At 41.8% G+C, this 20,369-nt stretch overlaps 1 protein-coding gene across 2 annotated transcripts in view; it reads left to right on the forward strand.

Annotated features, from left to right (window-relative positions):
- ERBB4 (erb-b2 receptor tyrosine kinase 4) overlaps positions 1-20,369 on the forward strand; it is a 575,852-nt gene that overhangs the window by 460,201 nt on the left and 95,282 nt on the right. For both annotated transcript variants that reach the window (XM_041411680.1, XM_041411681.1), the window contains exon 19: positions 1,535-1,633. In XM_041411680.1, coding sequence (XP_041267614.1) covers positions 1,535-1,633 — 99 coding nt within the window. The remainder of the gene's footprint in view (positions 1-1,534; positions 1,634-20,369) is intronic.

The raw sequence follows: 20,369 nt of genomic DNA on the forward strand, positions 1-20,369 counted from the left end.
TCTTTCCAGAGTCCTGACACAGCTTGGCACTGACTGGCCAAAGAGACAAAATAACTCACACCAGAAACCAATGAAACAATCACCTGTGGGTAAACAATCTCCAAACACCTTCCAAAGGACAAAACACAGGAGAAGCAAATGAGATGAGAATTGCTTTCCTTTTCTCCGAGGCTTCTCAGCTTCCCAGGAGAAAAATCCTGGGCAAAGGGATTTTTTTCAGAGAATGTGAATGCTACACTCATCCAGCATCAAATGGTACATGCAAATATTATTTCTTGGTGAGCAAAGACATGTCAGCCCCAGTCATTTTTGTGTGCAAGAGGGTTACACAAGCTGGACTGTCTTGTTGGCAAAGTGCAGCACCAAGATTTGCCCTTCTGTTCTTACCTAAGAGCGTCTTTTATCATCTTCCATCTTTTGGAAAGATGGATAAATGTCTTTCATTTCACAAGTGTCACCTGGGTCTTGCAACAGCAATAATACCTAGTAAAAACAATGCCATTAGCTAAACTGTAACACTTCTTGGTTCTTCAATTTAAACAGAAAAGATGAGTTACTTCAGGGCACCCTTTAACAACTGGGATGTGAGATTGGGACTCACAATGGAGAAAGTACTTCAGTTAAAGAAGTATTTATTTTTATGATCTGTTGATCGTGTCCAGATCTCAGAGGGATGAAGTAGGGCTTAGTCAAAGCAATTCCCCAACCCTTTGGGAGCAGCCCAAACCTGCAAAATCAAGGTAGTAGGTCAGAGCACCTGCATGTGTCCTCAAAGAGGGGAGGAAAGGTAGGAAGCACAGACCACTATAGCAACAAGGTGATGGGAATAGATTTATGAATAACAAGATTGAATATACTTAGATAATAAAATGATAGAGACTGATACCATGAGGTTGACAAGAAAACAGCAATAGTCAAGAATGATGGAAAAGTAGCCCAAGATGGCTTGTGAATTTTAATTTTAAATTTCCTTTTTAGCCACCTAAGTTTTTGATTCTCAGGTATTAAGTAATTAAAAAAAAAAAAAAAACAGCCCCTAAATTTTTCACTCTAAATATGTTATTCTCAGGGTGTTCTGTTCCTTCCTGATGTTATGATCTGGTGATAATTTTTAGTTTTGAGAGTTTACTTATAACTTATAACTTTACTTATAACTAAATTTAGGCATTAGAATCCAGACAGAAAATCTAGATTTTTGTTTGATTATATCCAAATCAGTATCAGAATTTTATCTGAGTCACTAGAAAAAGTACATCACGTCCATGCTGCCATTGCTCTTTAGAAACCCTGTTGTGGACAAGAAAATCAATGATGTTCACTGATACAAAATATTTAATTTTATATCAGAGTTTAGTTTTGATGTAAGAAGCAGTTTTACAGAATTTTTGCTTTATTTTGTAATTTTGTGTATTCTCCATTCTGAGTTCCATAACTGATCTGCATAACATGACAGATTGTGTCAAAAAGAACTGTAACTCTGAATCAAGTTTTTCTGATTGTTGTCTTCTTAGTCTTCTTTTTTTCTTTTCTCTAGGGGATCTGGGTCCCTGAGGGAGAAACAGTAAAGATTCCTGTGGCCATTAAGATCCTTAATGAAACCACTGGTCCAAAAGCCAACGTGGAGTTTATGGATGTAAGTAAGACATGAGCAATATCTTTGGGTTTTGGCAGGGGTGGTGTCTTTCTGTAGCCCACAGAGGTTGTAAAGACAAATTCCTGCCAGTTTTCTTTCTTTATATTTAATTGTACACAGCACCTGGCAGGGCTGGGTTTTCCACTGCATGTGCCCCAAGATACTTGGAGTTTTCTAATAATTTGTTTTTCTGTCAGTATAAGACTAAAACTCTTCTGTCTCATGGGCCACATATTGTATCTTCCTGTGGCAGAAAAGCCATGGAAGAGAGAGGAGTTGTTGCAGGGGTGGATCTTACAGGTCTGTATTGGTGTAGTACTCACAGGAACAGAAATTCAGCTCAGTTTTCCTCCACTTTGGTGTTCTGAGACTCTGGGAGCTGGCAGCAGCAGCAAAGCGTAACAGGGACAAGGGGAAAATTAAAATATGCTGGATTTAAAAGTCCTTTTGCTTTAATAATCTGAAATACCACGGATAAGAGGTCAAGATGGTAATTTCCATGAATGTTCTATGATCACAGAGGCTTTGCACTCAGTTTTCAGCTCTGTGTCAAGATCAAGGCTTACTGACACCATGAATCTTTATGTCTTATTCAGTGACAATTTTTTGACAAGTCGTAGAAATTTGCACTTTTTGTACGTCCCTCTTGTGAACTTGAAAGTTGTATGTGACTTTTAAGTCTTGCTGATCTGTTCAGTGTGTAGGCCTAATTTGTTAGCATTAATGAGACTGTAAGTCACAAAGAGAAGGTACTCCCATTATTATATACTCTGTTCTTCCTAGAAGTGAACAGAAATGTGCAGTTATGGATTTATGTGTACCAGACAGCTGTTTCATGTCTGAGTTCTTAGGCAGTTGAAGGAAAGCTGTGTAGAGGAAGGGATTTCCTGTGTTTTTTACAGAGCACTGCATATTTATGTTGGCTAGATCATTTCCAACCATGATGATTCCATCATTCTGTGGTTCTGTTGCATTCAGTAATCATTTTGCACAAACAATAAATAAAAAGGCAGTTTTGGCACAGTTTAAAAGAAATTAATTGCACTAAAGGAATAACAAGTATTAGATATTTTTGCTTAGTGGACAGAGAGTCTTGCTAATAATGGAGCTGCTCAAAGAGAACAGGTGAAGTGGATGTCAGTGGTCAGTCAGTGATTCCAGCCTAAAGGTGAGGGAATTGTTATCACTGTGTCAGTCAGTGGAACTGAGCAATTTGTACCAGATCAGGATCTGACCCCTGATCTGATAGAGAAATAGTAGTAACAGCTCCTCCTCTGATACTGATTAACCTCAAAGCAAAGAAAACATGAGGTCCTTGGTAGAAGGCAAAGTTGCTTGTTTGAGGTTTCACAGCTCAGCTTAGGTCAGTTTGGTTCACTGGATCATACTTCCCACAAGTGTTTGCATCAGAACATCTGATAAATGGCTCAGAAATTAAGAGGCTTTTGGGAACTCTGGGCATTTTCGGCTGTACAGTTACAGTGGGAAAGGTTTCTCTTTAAATTAATAGTTTCTCCTGAGTCTCTGACCCAGTGGCTGCAAGATGAGAGAACAGGTAAAGTTGTTTTGAGTTCTTGAGGTTAAAAAAATAACCCTTAGGTTGTTTTTAATTACTAAAAAAAAGAATTAGACTTCATCATTACTTGATACAGGTGGCAGTAAGGAGAAATAATATGTTTTCTATCAGTGCTGCTTTTGATATATGTGCAGTGATTTGTAATCCTTTTCTGTACTGCATTGATGAAGATTATTAAATTTCATTCTTGTGAAATAATTGCTCATCCAATTATACAGAGGTTCTTGCCATCCTTACCTCCTAAACCAGTTGTTTACTTCCTGAAAAATATACCTTTTCATAGAGAATGACCTAAGCATTAGTTATAATGTGACTACTCCTCCCTGTCCCAAAAAAGATGTAGTTTTAAACATTTTAAAAAATTAAGCCAAAATTTAAATTATGAGGAGATAACCTAAATATCTTTCACTGAAATGTAAGTTAGAGTAATAAAATGTTTTACTCATTCTCACTTCAAGACTTTGGTCAATATAGCTATCCTGATAAAACTGGCTTCTGTTTACTCATTTTATAAGGAAATATTCAAAAGTACTTCTGAAAGCAAAATGCATCAGTTGTACTTCAGTAAAAAGAGTGTTGTTGGTTAAAAGCACTTCTGTCATATTTTGAAAGGTATATAGGTGGCTAAATGCCACTGTGAACGTGGTGGGGTTAATTCTTTCTTAAAAAGTGTCTGACAGTGTTGGTAGTGAATGGGAAGAGGAGGTTAGTGGGAAGGAGTCATTATATGAGTCACGACCTTGGCTTTGTAGGTGTGCTTTTGTCAGCAATTACTTCTTCCTGGGTTGGGAAAGTCCTTGTACCTGTAAGTAAAAGTTAGCATTCCTCTTAGATAGGCTCTGGAAAAATGGAAAGCCTTTGGTAAGCAGCAGTTTGTGTGCAGGGGGAGTACTTGGGACACTTCAGTGTCCACAGAAATGGCTGCTCTGGACGTCAGTGGCACTGACCACAGACCTGGTAGAAACTTCTGATGCTGGCAGAATGTGAGTCTAAAAGGGCTCTGCAGCTCCTGAAGTTCTGCTAAACGTTATGCTGAAGGAGTAAAGACAAACAATTTGGTTCCTGGGCTGTCATTTGAGCAGCCTGAAGCCCTGCTAATGGAGCAGTAATGACTGTAATGATATAATGCCTGATGTCAGCTCTGCTGCTCTGGCCGTGCACCTCCCATCAGGAGATGATGAATTGGCCATCATCCAAAAGCACAGCCCTTATTTGGGATTTTTCTTGAGGGAGCCACAGCAGAGTTTATTTTCCAGGCTTTCTCCACCCGTTCCCAGCTAGCCCTTTCCCTTTGCTCCCTGTGTTTGTCCCTAGATTTATCACTGCAGTAGGTCTGTGTCTGCTACAACAATACAAGCTAGAATCTCCAAAGTAGGCTGGACTAGGGCAGACTGCACAGGAGGCCTTCTCTGGATTTATTTTCACCACACACAGGTTGCTGTTACTGTTTTGTAAAATGTAGGTTTACCCTATTTCCCCACATGCTTCTGGGTGTGTATTGTGTCTGGGATAATGTCAGAGTCTAAAGGATTTTCCCCTCAGCATGGTCATGTGCTTAAGTTGCAGGGCAGAGTTTCTGCTCTGGCAGGTCCCCAAAAGGGGCTGGAGTTTGAATTCAGAGTGCAAGTGTTCTGCCTGCACCTGTGTGTGGGAGGAGAGTCACCAGCAAGACACAGAGGCATCAGGAGGGAGCTCAGTCCTGCTCCTCACCCTGAGGCTGGGAACAGAATATATGATGGTCCTGAGTTTTATGGAGGGAAGAGAATCTTGTGGTGAGGAAAACAAGCAAATGTGCAGCTGAGAAGCTACTTGGTAGTAGAACAGGGTCTACAATTTCACTTGGGGGAACAATTTCACCTCCTCAGCCTCAATTTGTGTGACTGTTATGATTTTCTGATAAGTCAAGTAGCCATTGGCCTGGTCAGATGGTTTAACATCAAGCCAGATACTCAACTGACAATGTAATGAATTCTAAAGACATGCTGCAGTTGGAAAGCAGAGCAAACAGCCTTTGAGGCTGAAAATATGTTCTTAAAAAACTTGTCATGGGGAAACAGACAGTTGGTGAGGGCCTTTCCTCTAAGCTTGATGTTTCCAGGAAGTAATCCTCTGGGCTGTGGTTGTGTCCAGGATTTTGATCCACTTACAAGTTTAATGTATCCTCCCTGAGTTTAAATGCTCCATTATCTGTTAGAATATAATTAGAGGCTGCAAGCACAAGTCAGCATCCACAGAGTTCCTTGGGAGTCCCTGAGCTCATTGAGATGAAGACAGTTTGACTGATGGTGGTCAGCTGATATTGGGCCAGAAGCTAATAATAGAAGGCAGTGCTGCTTAGCTAGGTGAGAAAGTTAACTTGGGAAAAATTAAACTGAAGGCTTTGGGATTTATGGTTGGAAATAAATTTCCCATTCTCATTTGTTTCCTAGTAAGAGAGCTTCAGAGGCAGTTGGTTTCTTTTATGGTTTTATAATTAAGATCTAGAGGCTTCCTGGCTTGGTCTGTGCTCGCTGCAGTTGCCGCTGTCTGCAGTGGCAGCACTTGGAGTGTGGGAGGACATTTGTCACACCAAGTGCAGAGGTGGTAAGTGACAGTGACCTCCACCAGACATGTAGCAAGCAAATTAAACCTGCATGTAGGGGACTGACACCCACATCTTTTATTTATGTCTGGCCTAATGAACTAAATGAATAAATCACTCAGATGTGCTGCAGAAACAGCTTTTTCTAAATTGTATGCCTGTCTTACAGTAAAGACAAGCCCTCAGCTTGAGGATATCAATATCAAACTTATCTTCAGTTCAGAGGATTGAAGACAAAAAAAATCATGTAGCTGACTAGAGAATTCTTTCTCCTGTTCAGCTGAAACCCCACAGAGTTATGGATAGGCCTAGATGCTTTCTCTGTTTCCTCAAGTATGTCTAGATGGGAAGTACAGCTAGCTAGTCAGGTGTAGAAGGTGAGAAAAGACTTAGCTTTTCTTGGTTTCCAGTGTTGGCTTCAGACACAGGAAGGTTCTAGGCTGAAGCTTTTTGGTTCTTTGCTTGGCCCGTGGTGGTATTCACAGAGCCCTTGAGGCTACAGACACACTCTGTGATACCTCAGCTGATACAGGTTCATTTGCCCTCAGCCTCCTTGTAAGATCCTGCCTTATGTGACTATGAGGGTGATTGGTTAAATATTTTAAAAATATTTTTAATTCCTTTTACACATTATGCTCCTGCCCAGCGCAGTGTTTGAGCCAGGTCTTCAACAGACCATGTAGATGCTCCTGAAAGTCTGAAAAGACATTGCTGCTAGCAGTAGTTGGATTCAGACATTCCACTGACTGCCTGGCTGCTTGGGAAATACAACAGAGTTAATCCTGAATCCCAGCTGAAAGGGCAGGTTTAGGATCAAAGGAAATCCTTTATGGCAGCAGTGAGACATTTTTCCTTATCCTATTTTGCTGTCATTTCTGTGCACATCCTCCTTTCCCGCTGCCGTGAGGGGTCTGTAAGCACTGCCTGGCTCTGGGCTCCACTGCAGCTCAAACAGGTTTGCACTCCATCATGTCAAGCTGCAGGAGGTGGGGGGCAAGGGGTGACATACCCCCTGTGACTGTAGGAGTTATGGACATAACTCCTGTGATTTTAGACTTCCTTTTGTGCAGCCTGCCCCTCCTCCCCACTCGTGCACACTGAATGTGAGCAGAGACACTTAGAGGGGAGCTCTCCCTATCAGTCCCAGGCACAGGAGCTCACTGGGATGGCAATTACAATTTGCAACTTGTCCAGAGATGCCAGAAATCCAGCTGTCCTTGAGAGTGCTGCATACCATGCACAGGCCCCCAGAGTGCTCAGCCTCTGCAGAAGCTGGAAATCTGATCTCTGATGAAGGTTAACTGCTTTTAGTCATCTGGAGATTAACTGTTTCAAGGCTACATTTCTGTTATTTCCATCTGAAGCAAGAATTTGGCTTTAAATGTTGGCTACAGTAATTTTCCCCTCAATGGTGTGTGCGGATAACGTGTGTGTGTGTGTGCAGGGGGGGTTAATTTTCCAAGGAGCATGTGGCTGTGTGGTGAAAGTACATACACAGAAAGGATGAGGTACAAGCACAGACAGACAGCCAGGCTGCTTGGAAACAATTCTGCTGGCATAACAATCTGACTGGAAAATGCAGTGAGGGAAAGTGAGTTTGCCTACTGCTGGTGATGGGGGAGGTCTGAGCCCTGCTGAAATTCAGGGGAGTTGTGAATTGGCCAGTGAATTCAGCAGGGCCAGGGCCTCACCTCCAGAGTAATCCTTCCAAGAAGTCTGCCACAGGTTTCAGGAAGAATCCCATGCTTGAGTGAGGGACTGACATTAGGAGCTACTCCTAAATGAGTCAGGAAATACATTCAGATGCTTTTTGTTATGGCAACTGCAGAACTCCTGGTTTCAGCTTTGCAATGCTTTATGATGTGGAAACCCTGCATAAGGTTGGGTAAATCTGTGGATGGGAAGAGGATCAGGTGGGAGTGTTCATTTATTCACAGGCAAATATAGCTGTGGATTAAATGAAAGTATTAAAGAGTCTAATCAGATTCACATATTGAATTTGCAATATCGAATGCAAATATTTTAGCTGTAAAGTGTGTATGTGTAAAGGAAACATTTTGAACTGTGATCTTGTATTACATTCTCTACTTCAATGTATAAAGCACCCTAAAACAGGGTTGATACTTGTCTCCTTGGCATGTACTTTTGGGCTTGGTTACTGGAACATGAAGTGAGTTATTTGCTTGGCTGTATATGTAATTGTTCTGAAGGTCAGGATCCCAGAGTTGCCACTGTTTTATCAGGACACAGTAGGAGAGAGGTCTTTTGAAAAAGTGTTTAGAAACCAACAGGCAAAAGATGGGAAAATTTAAAAAAAAAAAAAAAAAAGAAAAAAGAGGCAGAGAGATGGTGCTGTATCGTAAGTGGTACACAGTAGTTTAATTAGGGGATTTAATCAGGAGCTTATGGGATTTGTATTTCCACAATGAGTTTTCTGTTGGTCTCAATACCATGGGGTTTTTTTTCTTGGCACTGTGCTGTATGTTTCCACCCTTTATCACGGGTTAGATCTGGGCCTGGGTCACAATGCTCTTCTCCAGCTTCTTATCTTCCCTGGACTTACATGCTTGTATCTGGATGTGGGCTTTTAGGAGAGCAATCTTACAGGCTTCAGTAAAAATTTCCCTTGGATGCTGTAAAGCCATGATTTCTGGGGACTCATCCCAAGAGGATATAGTGCCTGAAGGTGTGGGTCTTTTCATCTGCTCAGCCAGTGGTTGGTGGTATTTAAGGCAGAGGGGAAATGTTCCTCTGCAGGCACAGATCCTGCTGGAGTGGAAGGCTGTAGCTCACAGGCTTGTCATTACAAACAGGAGAAAGTCTTCCTTAAACAGCAGCAAACTGGCTGGGGATACTGGGATTCTTCTCACAGTTTTGCTGAGATTCAGATGTAAAGTGAAGAAATAAAATTGACAAAACATGGTAAAATTATTAAATTAACGAAAATAAGGTATTTTAATAATGCTTGATATGTTATGAGAAGAAGCTGACACAGATATCCGGTTTTAAAGCAGATTTTGTCACTGAAAACAGGGTGACAAGTGTTGTCTTATCACTAAAACTGAAAACCTGTAGTTAAGAAATAGCTTTGCATTCTTTCTCTGTGCCTCCAGCTCCTATTAGCAATATAAAATAGGCATGTGTTAATGTTTAAGTTCCTAAAGGACACTATGAATGCCAGAATGTTGCCAAACTGCTAAAAAATGCAGGGTTTTATGGGACCCCTGTTAATAAAAGAGAGGTACTGTTTCCACAAGCTTAACTGTAATGCATCCCAAACAAGCCATCACTGGTTTGAGGTTAATGGCAGATCTAATGAGGTGCCAAGTCAACTTAAAGTTAAGAGAGAACAAGTCTTTTTATGTTGTAAGGAGAAAAAAAATCCATATAAACATACGAATGCTCATGCTGTGACCATTTTTAATCAGAATGTAAGGGTACAGAAGCACGAGCTTATAGGAGCTGAATTTCAAGTATCACTGTCAAAATACATTTTCCCTCCAAATATTGTAGTTTGTAGTACTTTTCCCTCAGTGCTTTGTTGCAAATAACCCCTCAAAAATTGTTTTCTGTGCCTCAGCACTGATCTGGACACCTCTGATACATCAGCAACTGTCAGAGATTTATAATAATAATTACCATCTGTTTGCATTAATATTGTGCCTATTATTTACAAGTGACAATCAGATATTCCTACTGCTGCTTGTGATGGAAGAAATAAGACAGGGAAAGGTGGTTCCTGACTGGCTTGCTGATAATCTTCATCATATTCTGCCAAGACTTTTGAGATATCAGTGCAATAATTGGGATAAGCAGATCCATTTGAGGTCACATTGGGGCTGGCAGTCCACAGAGCAGCAGGTGCTGGTTGGAGATCCCTGGTCCTTCTCTACTGAAGCTGTAGCTCCAAAAATAAGGACATTTTGCAGAGCAATATTTTCCATACTAACTATGGTGTTGCTTCTTGTTGTGGTAATACAGCATCTCTTGGACCTGATGAAACTCTAGTGAGATTGTCCCTGCCCTGAAAGGTCAAGACAGACACAACAGATGAAGGGGAGAGGATTATTATTACAGTTTATAGATGGAATTCTGAATTGCAACACAGATTCCATAACCTCTGAGAAAATTACTTAAATTTTTTAATTTATTTTTAATTATCCTCAGGTTTTAAATTACCTTGGGATGTCTATGTAGACAAGCAAATACTATGTGAAGGGGTTTTTTTCTTCAGACAAAGCTGTTTTATCAGTTGAGAATGTATCTAAAATGTTGTTTTCATTAGGTTTTTCCTAGATCAGGTGTTTTAAAGATGCTGAATGACACTTGATACATAAAGCAAATTGTGTATTAGGAACAGGAGACGGAGAACAGGTATTCTTCCCTCTTAGTTACTTGCAAGGTGAATACAAGTGTATCCTGAAGGTTTCTGCTTCATATAGAATACCAGGCTTTTAATTACAGAGGTGAATAAGCATTGTTCAAAATAGAATTGCATAGGTTTCTCATAGGCCAGGGCCTGTTTTTATCTTCATGCTTTACACAACACAGGACACAGAAATGTTTAAGGAAGTGTGGTTATGTGGATTTTTGAGCTGTGCTGACAAATTGCAGCTTGGAAAGCTCTCCTTGATGAGCTTGCACAAGTAAATTCTGAGATGTAGAGCAGGGCAAAGGTAGGAAACAGCTGAGGTACAAAGAACCTTTTATCTGATTACCTGAGTTCTATTATCTGATTATCTGAGAGACAGTCTGAGTTTATCTGATAGAAATTAAGATCTCAGTGAGGTAGGGGAATGTGGGACATGGACTGGCTGCAGGCAGTTCCTAGGGCTGTGACTGACTGAGCCATGTCAGTGGATAGGCAGCCCCTGGGCTGGATCTATTTGGAAACATTCTCCCATGTCAAGGATGCTTTTGCTGGCTGGGGAGTGCCCTTTGAAAGAGTTCAGTGGGAAATTTAGTATGCACAGAAGCAGAATTTAGCTTCTTGTTTTCTGAAGCTGTGCAAATTGTTTTGGTTTTTTTAAGATGAAGTCTTGCTGGTTTATATCAATAGCTAGAGTCACCAGCTAAAAACACAAGTCCCTCTGAAAAACTATTTTCATAACCAAAGCATTTGGGAAAAAAATGGTATTTGGACTGAGGAGGGAAAATGAGTTTCCTTGTTGGAATTGTTTTCTTGGCAAAATATTGAACAAATATTTCTTGATAAAACATTTATTAACCTGCTGAAACTAAAAGGAAGAGTTTCTGCTGAAGCTTTTCAGTGGGATATATATTCCAGTGAATTCCTCAGCCAGAAGATGTGTTTTGAAATGTGATAGTGATTGAAGAACCTGGTTTTAACATTTTCTGAACTCTGGTGAATTCCTCCTTTGAAATCATTCCTTGTTTCAAAATTCAGACCGTGTACATTAGGCAAGAATGTTGTCAAATCCAAATTGGAATGTTAAACACTTTGTGCAAGTGGTTAAGCTGTGGACAGCAGAGAACTATTTTCCAGAGCTAGGCCATCTCTGAGGATCAGAATGCTGTGTCCTGCCTGGTTTTCAGCAGGGGTGGGAGATGTGTCTGGTTGCTCTGTGACAAATCTCTTCATCAGGTGAGGGGCACAGATGGGAGTGAAACTCCAGACCAAAAAGAAAGTTATTGATGTCAGTGTTAATGTGAATTCTTGGCAAGCTCTCAAAGTGTTCTGGAGCTCCAGAAAACCCATTAAACCACATTGTGTCACCTTCTAAATGTTTATAGCACCACTCAAACTTGCAGATTAGCCCTCTGCAAAAAAGTGGCTGGTATTCCTCTCAGAGATGTGCTACAGCTTTCTGGGGCTTTGGCATTTCACTGGCACAGAAGTCCACTAAAAGTGACCAAGGAACTGACAAGTGATGTTGTTTTGAGCTGCCCCTCAGAGATGCAGCATCATATTTTATCCCAGTAAGGTGATCACACCATGGTGGTGTTAGGTCTTTTCAAGAAACAAAAATGTGAAGGCATGCAACAAGGGAATAGATGGATTAATTTTATGTAACCATACTTCTGCTTTATACAAGTCATGTCAAATAGTAATGGTGATGGTTAGGAAGGCTGATGGTGGAACAGCTATGGATACTTTTTCCTGCTTTTTACTAAATGTCAGCCTCTTGACTGCTGATCTTGGCAGTAAGATGCAAAATAGGTGCTGGCAGACAAGGTCTCCACAGTGTGAATGGGATTAGTGCTTTGTAATCAGGCTGCAAATGGACCCTCCCTCAGACCTGAAAGTCAGCTTTGCATGGCACATGCACACAGCTGTTCTGGATATGTCTCTAGCACTAACTTTGACACAGTGGTAGTGCCTTGAGCTTCCAGGTTTCCTTATAGTTCACAGAATCAGCTAGGTTGGAAAAGACCTTTGAGAACTTAAAGTCCAACCTATGACCTAACATCACCTTATCAGCTAAACCATGGCAGAGTGCTATGAGCAGTCTATTTTTAGACACCTCCAGGGACAGTGACTCCACCACCTCCCTGGGCAGCCCATTCCAATGCCCAATCACTTCTTCAGTGAATTTTTTCCTGATGTCCAGCCTGAACTTCCCCTGGCACAGCTTAAAGCTGTGTCCTCTCATTGTGTCGGTCGTTGCCTGGAGAAAGAGACCAACCCCATCTGAGCACAGCCACCTTTCAAGAAGAGCTGTAGAGAGTATCACTCTCTACAGGTCACCTCTGAGTCTCCTTTTCTCCAGACTGAACACACCCAGCTCCCTCAGCCATTCCTCACAGGGTTTGTGTTCCCAGCCCCTCTCCAGCCTCGTTGCCTCCTCCGGATGTGCTTAAGTGTCTCAACGTCCTTCCCAAACAGAAGGGCCACAACTGCACACAGCACTCCAGGTGTGCCCTCACCAGTGCCAAGGACAGGGGCAGAATGACCTCCCTGCTCCTGCTGGCCACACCATTCCTGATCCAGGCCAGGAGCCCTTGGCCCTCTTGGCCACCAGGGCACACTGCTGGCTCATGTTCAGCGGCTGTCACCAGTGCCCCAAGGGTCCCTTTCTGCCTGGGCACTGTCCAGCCACTCTGTCCCCAGCCTAGAGCATTGCAGGGGTTATTGTAGCCAAAATAACCCCAGGACTCAGCACTTGGATTGTTAAACCTCATGTTGTTGGACTCTGCCCATCTATCCAGCCTGTCCAGGTCCCTCTGCAGAGCCCTCCTACCCTCCAGCAGATCAACACACACTCCCAGCTTAGTGTCATCTGCAAATTTACTGATGGAGGACTCAATCCCCTCAAACAGATCATCAGTGAAGATATTAAACAGAACTGGCCCCAGCACTGATCCCTGGGGGACAGCTCTGGTTCTTCCTCTGCCTGGAGTTTCCCTGGCAGTATCAGTTAAAAAGAGCCTTTTTCACTTTTTTTCCTAGACAGCTGCAAGGCTGTTGAAAAGCAGATTAGTCCCAGTTGGCCTTGTCAAAGTTTGCTGTAGGAAATGCTAGGAAAAAATGTTTGGGTTTTGATTTGTAGAGTCCTATTAGTTGGATAGTTCCTTTGGAAATGCAGGATCTGTGCTAACAGGCCATCTTATGAGCATAATTCATGATCTTGAGATTGTGCTAATTCACAAAAGAGGATAAAATCATGACATAAATTATTATTTCACCCTCTTTGTAGCATCTTCAAATTAGATCACCTATAAAATAGGCATTCCCTCCTGCAGTACTGCAAGTTTGAATGTGTTTGTCTACAACTTTCTGCTTGGGTTCTGTAATTCAGTGAGATTTTTCCTTTTTGAGGGCATCCACACAGGCAGAAATAAAAAGTATTAAATACAGTTGTATTTATGGATTGACTGAGGTGTTTCTATTGGTATCAGGCACCCACTCATTGATACATATTTGGTTTGGGAGTTATTTGGCTGGCCCTGACAGATGCCAGGACCTGAGCATGGCCATACATAAAAGATCTGATGTTGTATTTGCTCTGGGGGTTATTGCAGATGGCAACATTTTATCAACATGAAAAAAGAGTAATTATTATTATAATGTTACATATGTATTACCCTGACAGCAGGGTGCCCAAATCTTGTGGAAATCCAGGGGGGAATTTAGCTGAATTTATTGCCAAGGAACAGGAATACTTTAGAGCTGACCTGGTGTTAGCAACCCCAGCCCCTCCCCTGCCATCCCCACCCTGCCCTTTGAGGGCCATGGGTTCTTTTTAAGGAGGTTTTAATCTTGTCTTCAGGAGAGGAGTAGGATGATAAAAGAAGGCAGGGAAGAAAAGGTGGGAGGCAGAGCTGTAGAGACTTAGGAAGAAATCACAGGCAGAGCTATGTGGATGTGACACAGGGAACATGAGATAGTTTTTGAGGAGTTCTGATGCCAGTTTGGTCAGAAGAATAAAAACCTAACAGTGACCCAAACAGTCCAATGAAACTTCCCATGTTCAAATACCATCCCTTTGCAGTGCCCAGGTCCTGAGTGTGAGGCTGAATACAGATGAGGGAAACATGGAGATGAGTCTGATTTGAGTTCTCTGTTGTGAGAAATTAAATACCAGGCAAAAAGTATCTTTGATTAAAACAATTCTTAGTGTTGATTATACACTTGATGAAATTAGGCTTTAATCTGATGCTATTCCTTTACATTTATCCTGAAGAAGGAAGGGGCTTTGAGTGTGTGATTATAAAGTCAAGGTTTTCAGTGATACCAGAAAATATCAAAGCAATGCCTGCAGACTGCTCAGAAAAGAGTGAGAACTTGATAGATTTTTTTTTTTTTCATTCTAGAGACCTTGCCATCACTCATCCAAAATCAAAAATCAAAGCAATAACTCCCTCCTTTGGAAAGGTATGTCAGCCAGGGCTGACAATACATATAAGCTGCTCAGTGGTAGTGTCTGTTTACCCTCCTCTTTTAGCACCACTGAAATGATGGCTTTGCTAGACTGCATGGTTACAACTTCAAATATTTTTGCTAGTTGCATCAAAATAATAAGAAACAAATCACTTTCAGACTGCTCTGAAATAACAATGTGTGTCACAGGCTGTAAGTAAAACATTTGTCACAATGACATGATATTTTTGCTGTTAAACCACCTACTCCTGATCTCCAAGGGGGGAATCCCCAGAATGAAGCCCACTGTTACTTGTCCTGACAACTTCCAATGGGAACAGTTCTGGTAGCTGAAAGCTACCAGAATAGTTCCTTGGCTATTATGCATAAAAGTGAACTGAAAATGGGCTAGATTTTGCTTTTCTCATCACCATGATAATTTTTTTCAGGTCAAGATTGACAGAAATGCTGGTGGGAGCTGTCCCTGATCAGATGTTTGATGGAAAATCCACACTTGGTTTCCTGTGCACTAGAGGCCTGTTGCTTTAGAACTGAAGTTCCTCCTCTGCTAACTCAGGCCCTGATGAATTGGGAGACTTAAAACTGGCATAAAGCAGGGAGAAGGAACAAGCATGTGGTGTGGGGGCTCTACAGAATTTCTCTCCTACACTTCCAAGCATTTCAGCATTAATTCTCAGCACCTGAGCTGTGTTGGGGTCAGCACAGTGGTCCATGCCCTCAGTGTTTGCAGGACAGAGATCACAGCACTGCTTTCTTTTCCTAATTTATTTTTTGTTGCTCCAAAATACAAAGTGAGCCACAATTGCTTCTGTAAGTGCATGAAGGTGTGTATTCCTGCATGGATAGGACCTAGTGCTTTTCTGAGGTGGGCAGGAAGGTTTCACCCAGCAGTCTGCAAGTATGACCTTCAGGAGGGAGAGATTTCACATTCCCTGATTTGTACTAGTTTTGGGTGTTTGGAGGAAAGTGGGGCATCTCTCTAATGTATTTGAGTCACATGGGGTAGTGGCTGGCTTTTGAATTCAGTGTCAACAACGCAGGCAGTGCCTGTGAGGAGTCAGTCAGGCTGGTGCCCTGTGTGCTGTGCAGCTGCTGTGACAGGCAGGGCAGCCTCTGAGGGTTTGCCTGCTCTGAGAGACGCAGCACATTTAAAGACACATCACCGCTCCAGAACAGGCTCTCAGCAGTGAGAGAGCAGCCAGAGACCAGCTCTGATTGTGGACTGGGGAGAGAACAGTGCTCCAGTGTTGTGCCATGCCTGGCTCCTCACCAGGCTGCAGGACACTGACCTGGGGCCATCTTCTCCTGATGGCACTGGCTTGATAGGAGTCAAACGAGTGGCACTTGCCTGGTGCTGTTTCCATCACATTTGTGCATGAACAAGCCACAGGGTGTGGTCCCTGAAGTGGAATTTTTATTCTTTATTCTTAGTTTTAATCCTAGAGTAGTGGCTCACCTGACAGAGCGGTTTCCAGAACTTTCTGAACTAAGTTAGTTTCACCATTTAATGGTGCAGTCTTGTATTTTCAGGAACCCCCGATGAATGAAGGAAGGATGAATCTGACTCCATGTTCTTAGAAGGCTAATTTATTATTTTATTATCTATCTATATATATAATATCTAATATAGATATATATATATATATATTTTATCTTTAATAAGTGACAGTGCAGCACATTTGTACTCCAGTCTAAGTATGCAGTGACTCCACTGACTACCAGTGAAACTCTGCTTAAGGTCCTCATTGAAAACTGAACTCAAAAATCTCAAATCTCTTACATCCAAAAAATAGGAAGTCCAAAACCAGCCCTTCAAAACCTGCAGCCTCCTTAATCCTGAGAGTTTGTCCTGGCTCTGAGGGAATTCTTGCAAACAAGGCTCATAGTGTGACCGTCTCTGTTTGGTTAAACAGAGAGGTTCCTTAACGAGACTTCCTAAAGCAAAACAGGCATGGAGGGAGTTTCAAGGAGATGGTGTTAGTACAAAACTCTGGCTAACAGCTTATTAAACCCCCTCAATGACAGGGCTTTTGGACCTCTAGTTATTTCCTGCTGTGCCTGCCAAATTCAGCATTTCCCTGTAGGAAAAGCAGTTGGCCAGGTAAGTGTGAATGCAGGATCTGGATGGGCACTGCTGCACTTTGTGCAACAACCTCTGATGAACCTGTACTTCTGTAGCATTCACCTTACTCTGTGCATGGAGCATGGATGTGGATGTACAGAAAGATTATTAATTTCTTTTAATACCTCTGTTTGTTTGCTCCTGAGTCCTGCTTCTGCAGAGAGAAGTTGAGAGAATGTTGTGCACAACCTGGGGGTGGCCACTGTGTCCCAGGGGTGTGCAGTCACTGTTTCCTCAGGAATACTGGGCCAAGCCAGGCTTGGGTGTATAAATCACAGGAGTTGAGCTTAAAGGAGCAATAATACACCCACATTGAGAAGGGGAAGAAGAGAGGAATGGTCAGTGTGACATGATCTCTTTATACAGAATAGCATTCTGAGAAGGGTAGGACTGAGCTGAACGTGGAAAGCTCAACTGAAGTCACCTATGGTGAGCCTGGGGGGACACAACCATGGCCCTGCCAAGCTGCCTGCAGGTTTAGCTGCCTTCTGAAAAAATTGCTTGAAGCACACCAGTGCTGGAAAGCCATGAAAGCAGCATCCTGCGTGGGCAGTACAGAGGAAATACAGCAATGGGTGTCACTGTCATGGCACCAGTGTGGGCATGTGTGTTGTTAAATGTATATTTGTGCTGTCTCCTAGCCTAAGTTGTTCTGCAGACTGCACAGGCTGTTTAGGTTACTACCTAAACAATTGGTAAGACCTAGCAGACAAACAAAAGGCTTTGAAAGATATTAAATGCTGGGCTGTGATTGGATGTGCCTTGCAGCAGGTCAGGCATGCACTCCAGATAGGTGTTTGCCCCAGCCACTAGAAGAATTGCAAAATGAATGTAAAAAGCAGTGTATTCAGTGTAGTGTCTCTCCTGTTAGCTCAGCTGTGCTTTCAGAAAAATGCACAGTGCACTATGAAGTCAGCTTTCAAGTATGTTTATTTACTCAACAATTATTAGGAAAAACAGGCATGGAGTTGTTCTTTCATCTTTTGTTTTGCTTTGTTTGAGGGCATTTTATGGCAGGAACATTTAGAAGCAGAAGGTCAGGAAAACAGACTTTTCAGACTTTGTGCTCACTTAACTCTTTATCAGGTGAATGTCTTCATCTGCCTTAAGAGGAGCAGTAACATTTACTCTGGGCTTGCCAAATTTGGGAAGCAGATCTGTGATGCTCCCCTTGAACAAGGGGATGTGTGTGTACTAATGAATAAGGGCATGAGGTGAAGAGAGTTGTACCCTGGGCCACTCTGGGTGGAAATAAATGTTCAACATGGACCTAAGTGTGGCAAAGGATGGCATTATCTCACTGCCACTGGCACGTGCAACTCGCTGAGCCCCCTGGTTTGTAAACTGCATGGTCAGAGAAACAAAACCAGTACCAAAGGCTGTTCTTCAGCACCCACCGTGCTGGCTAATGTTTATGTTTTCAGCTGTAATTGTTGGCAATACCACATCAACTTAGGAAAGGGGGAAGTTAAATACCATCTTATAAGATGTGCTGTAGGTGTACTCGGAGCACTCTTCCTTCTCACAGTCTCAAGAACTGGAGTTTTTTCCCCCATCCTGGGAGGTCAAAATAAAAATTGTGCTTTAGCTGGAGTTACTTTTCCGAAACAGCAGCCAAATTAAAGATGTTTCAAATATGACTGCAGAGTATGGATAGCTCAGGAAACAGTTTTAGGTGAGATTTCCAAATTGCAGTTGCACCTCCCTAGACCCCTTTTGACATAGCTCTGCTGACAGAAACCAGTAATAGGTCTGGTGATTGCTCACTGCAAACTCAACCTTCTTTGGGCTGCTGTCTTCTTTCTTAGTGCACACAGCAGGCAGATAAGTGTGACCCATTAAAATAACATTTATGTGATTGTTTAATGTTACTGTTTAATACAGGCTTGTGTGTATAAATCACAGGAGTTGAGCTTAATGGAATAATAATGTAACAATCACATTGAGAAGGGATGAAGAGAGGAATGATGGATGTGAATTTTTTCAGGAGAGAAAGGTAAAGTGATCGGGGGCACTGTTTCCACTTGTGCTCCAGCCTTCCCATGTGACTTTGGATAGAAGGCTGTACCCTTTTGGTACCTCAGTTTCTTCTCCATTAAATTAGAATTCCAAACTCATTCCTGTAATTGTGCCAGTTGAGTGTAGAGAGAAGAGCTGCAGACCTACAGCTACCAAAAGGCCCAGAAAATTGCAGAGGCTGGTTTTGAAAGATGCCAGTGCCACCAGCCAAGTGTGTGAGTGTAGGTACCTGAACTGCTTAAAATGTTTTAGACAATCATATTGGGAACCAGGCTGCTGAGTGTCCAAGTGGCACAAAGATTACAGCTCTAGGGTCTTTCATGTCCAAACAGGTTTGAAACTGGAGACTTGTATGCCTTATTTGCTGAACAGATTCTTAAAATGCTGCTAAGTCATAATGTTTCTGTTGTTGTTGTTTGTTTTGTGTAATTAGGCTCTAGCAGAACAATTGCAATCTGTTTTACTTTGTATTTTGCTGTGCTGGATACACATAGCCCTGATTTTAGTCCTTCTGTAGATTTAAGTTCAATAAAAATAACAATAGTTTTACTAATGAGGATAACAATATGAAGCCAGGATTCATGCTAAATTAGTAACTATTAGTGGCTTAGATCTATAATGAAGATTTCCTTGCCCTCTGTCTGTGTCTTAATTCATTACAGAGAAGTCCATCATATTTTATAAAAAACATTTTGCCTTTTTTTCCTGAAACTCTTGCCCAAAACTATTGGAAAATCAGGTGCTTTCCTGTAACATCAGAATGAGACAAATGGCACTGCTTGCTTTTATTGTTGTACAGAAGTGGTTTTCCTTTGGACACAGACTTGGCAATGAAAAGTACTGGAGACTAATGGACACAAGCTTCAAAGCTTTCTGTGTGGGCCCTTGGAAGACAAAAAAAAAAATCTCATTTCTGTTCTAATCAATCTGGGTTAGAAAGAAAAGTACTCCAGCTCCAGGCTCATGGGGAACCTCTTACCTTTACTTAGAGGAAGAGTGGGCAGCAAGTGCTGTCCCTGAATGCATCTGCAGGAGAAAAATGAATGGGGTAAAAAGGAAAAAAATGAGGCAGAGTAATTTTGTGCTCTGGAGACTGGGTAATTCACCTGTCTGCAGGTATTTATTCTGGTGGCCTTTAGGGACATTTTCAAGTCACAGCAGAAGAAAGGCTAAAATAGTTTCAAGGAGTCCCCATACTTAAGAATTAAGTGAGTGGGAACTGTATTAATTTGAATGTGAGTAAAACTAGTTAAATTCAGATCCCTTTTCTAATTTGTTGCATCAGAATCTTTCCCAGATCTGCTCCTCCATTATCCTATCAAATAGTCCTTATTTATTCATTTATTTATTTCTTCACATACATTGAGGAAGAAAAGGGAAGGAGTCACTCCCCCCAGTGAGGACCATCTGCTCTTTTCTTACTGGGAGGGAAAAAACCCTACAATTAGTATCTTGTTCATCTCTTTGTTTTACTAAAAAAAAAAAGAGGGGGAAAGAAAGTAAAAGAACTATTATGCAAATATCTGCAATTTGGTTTCAAATATTCTTTGTACTATGATGAGCAATTTCCTTTAATACAAACTCAGCCTACTTGCC

The sequence above is a fragment of the Onychostruthus taczanowskii genome, unplaced genomic scaffold (genome assembly GCF_017590055.1).
Source record: "Onychostruthus taczanowskii isolate IOZ18803 unplaced genomic scaffold, ASM1759005v1 scaffold37, whole genome shotgun sequence".
Classification (NCBI taxonomy): domain Eukaryota; kingdom Metazoa; phylum Chordata; class Aves; order Passeriformes; family Passeridae; genus Onychostruthus; species Onychostruthus taczanowskii.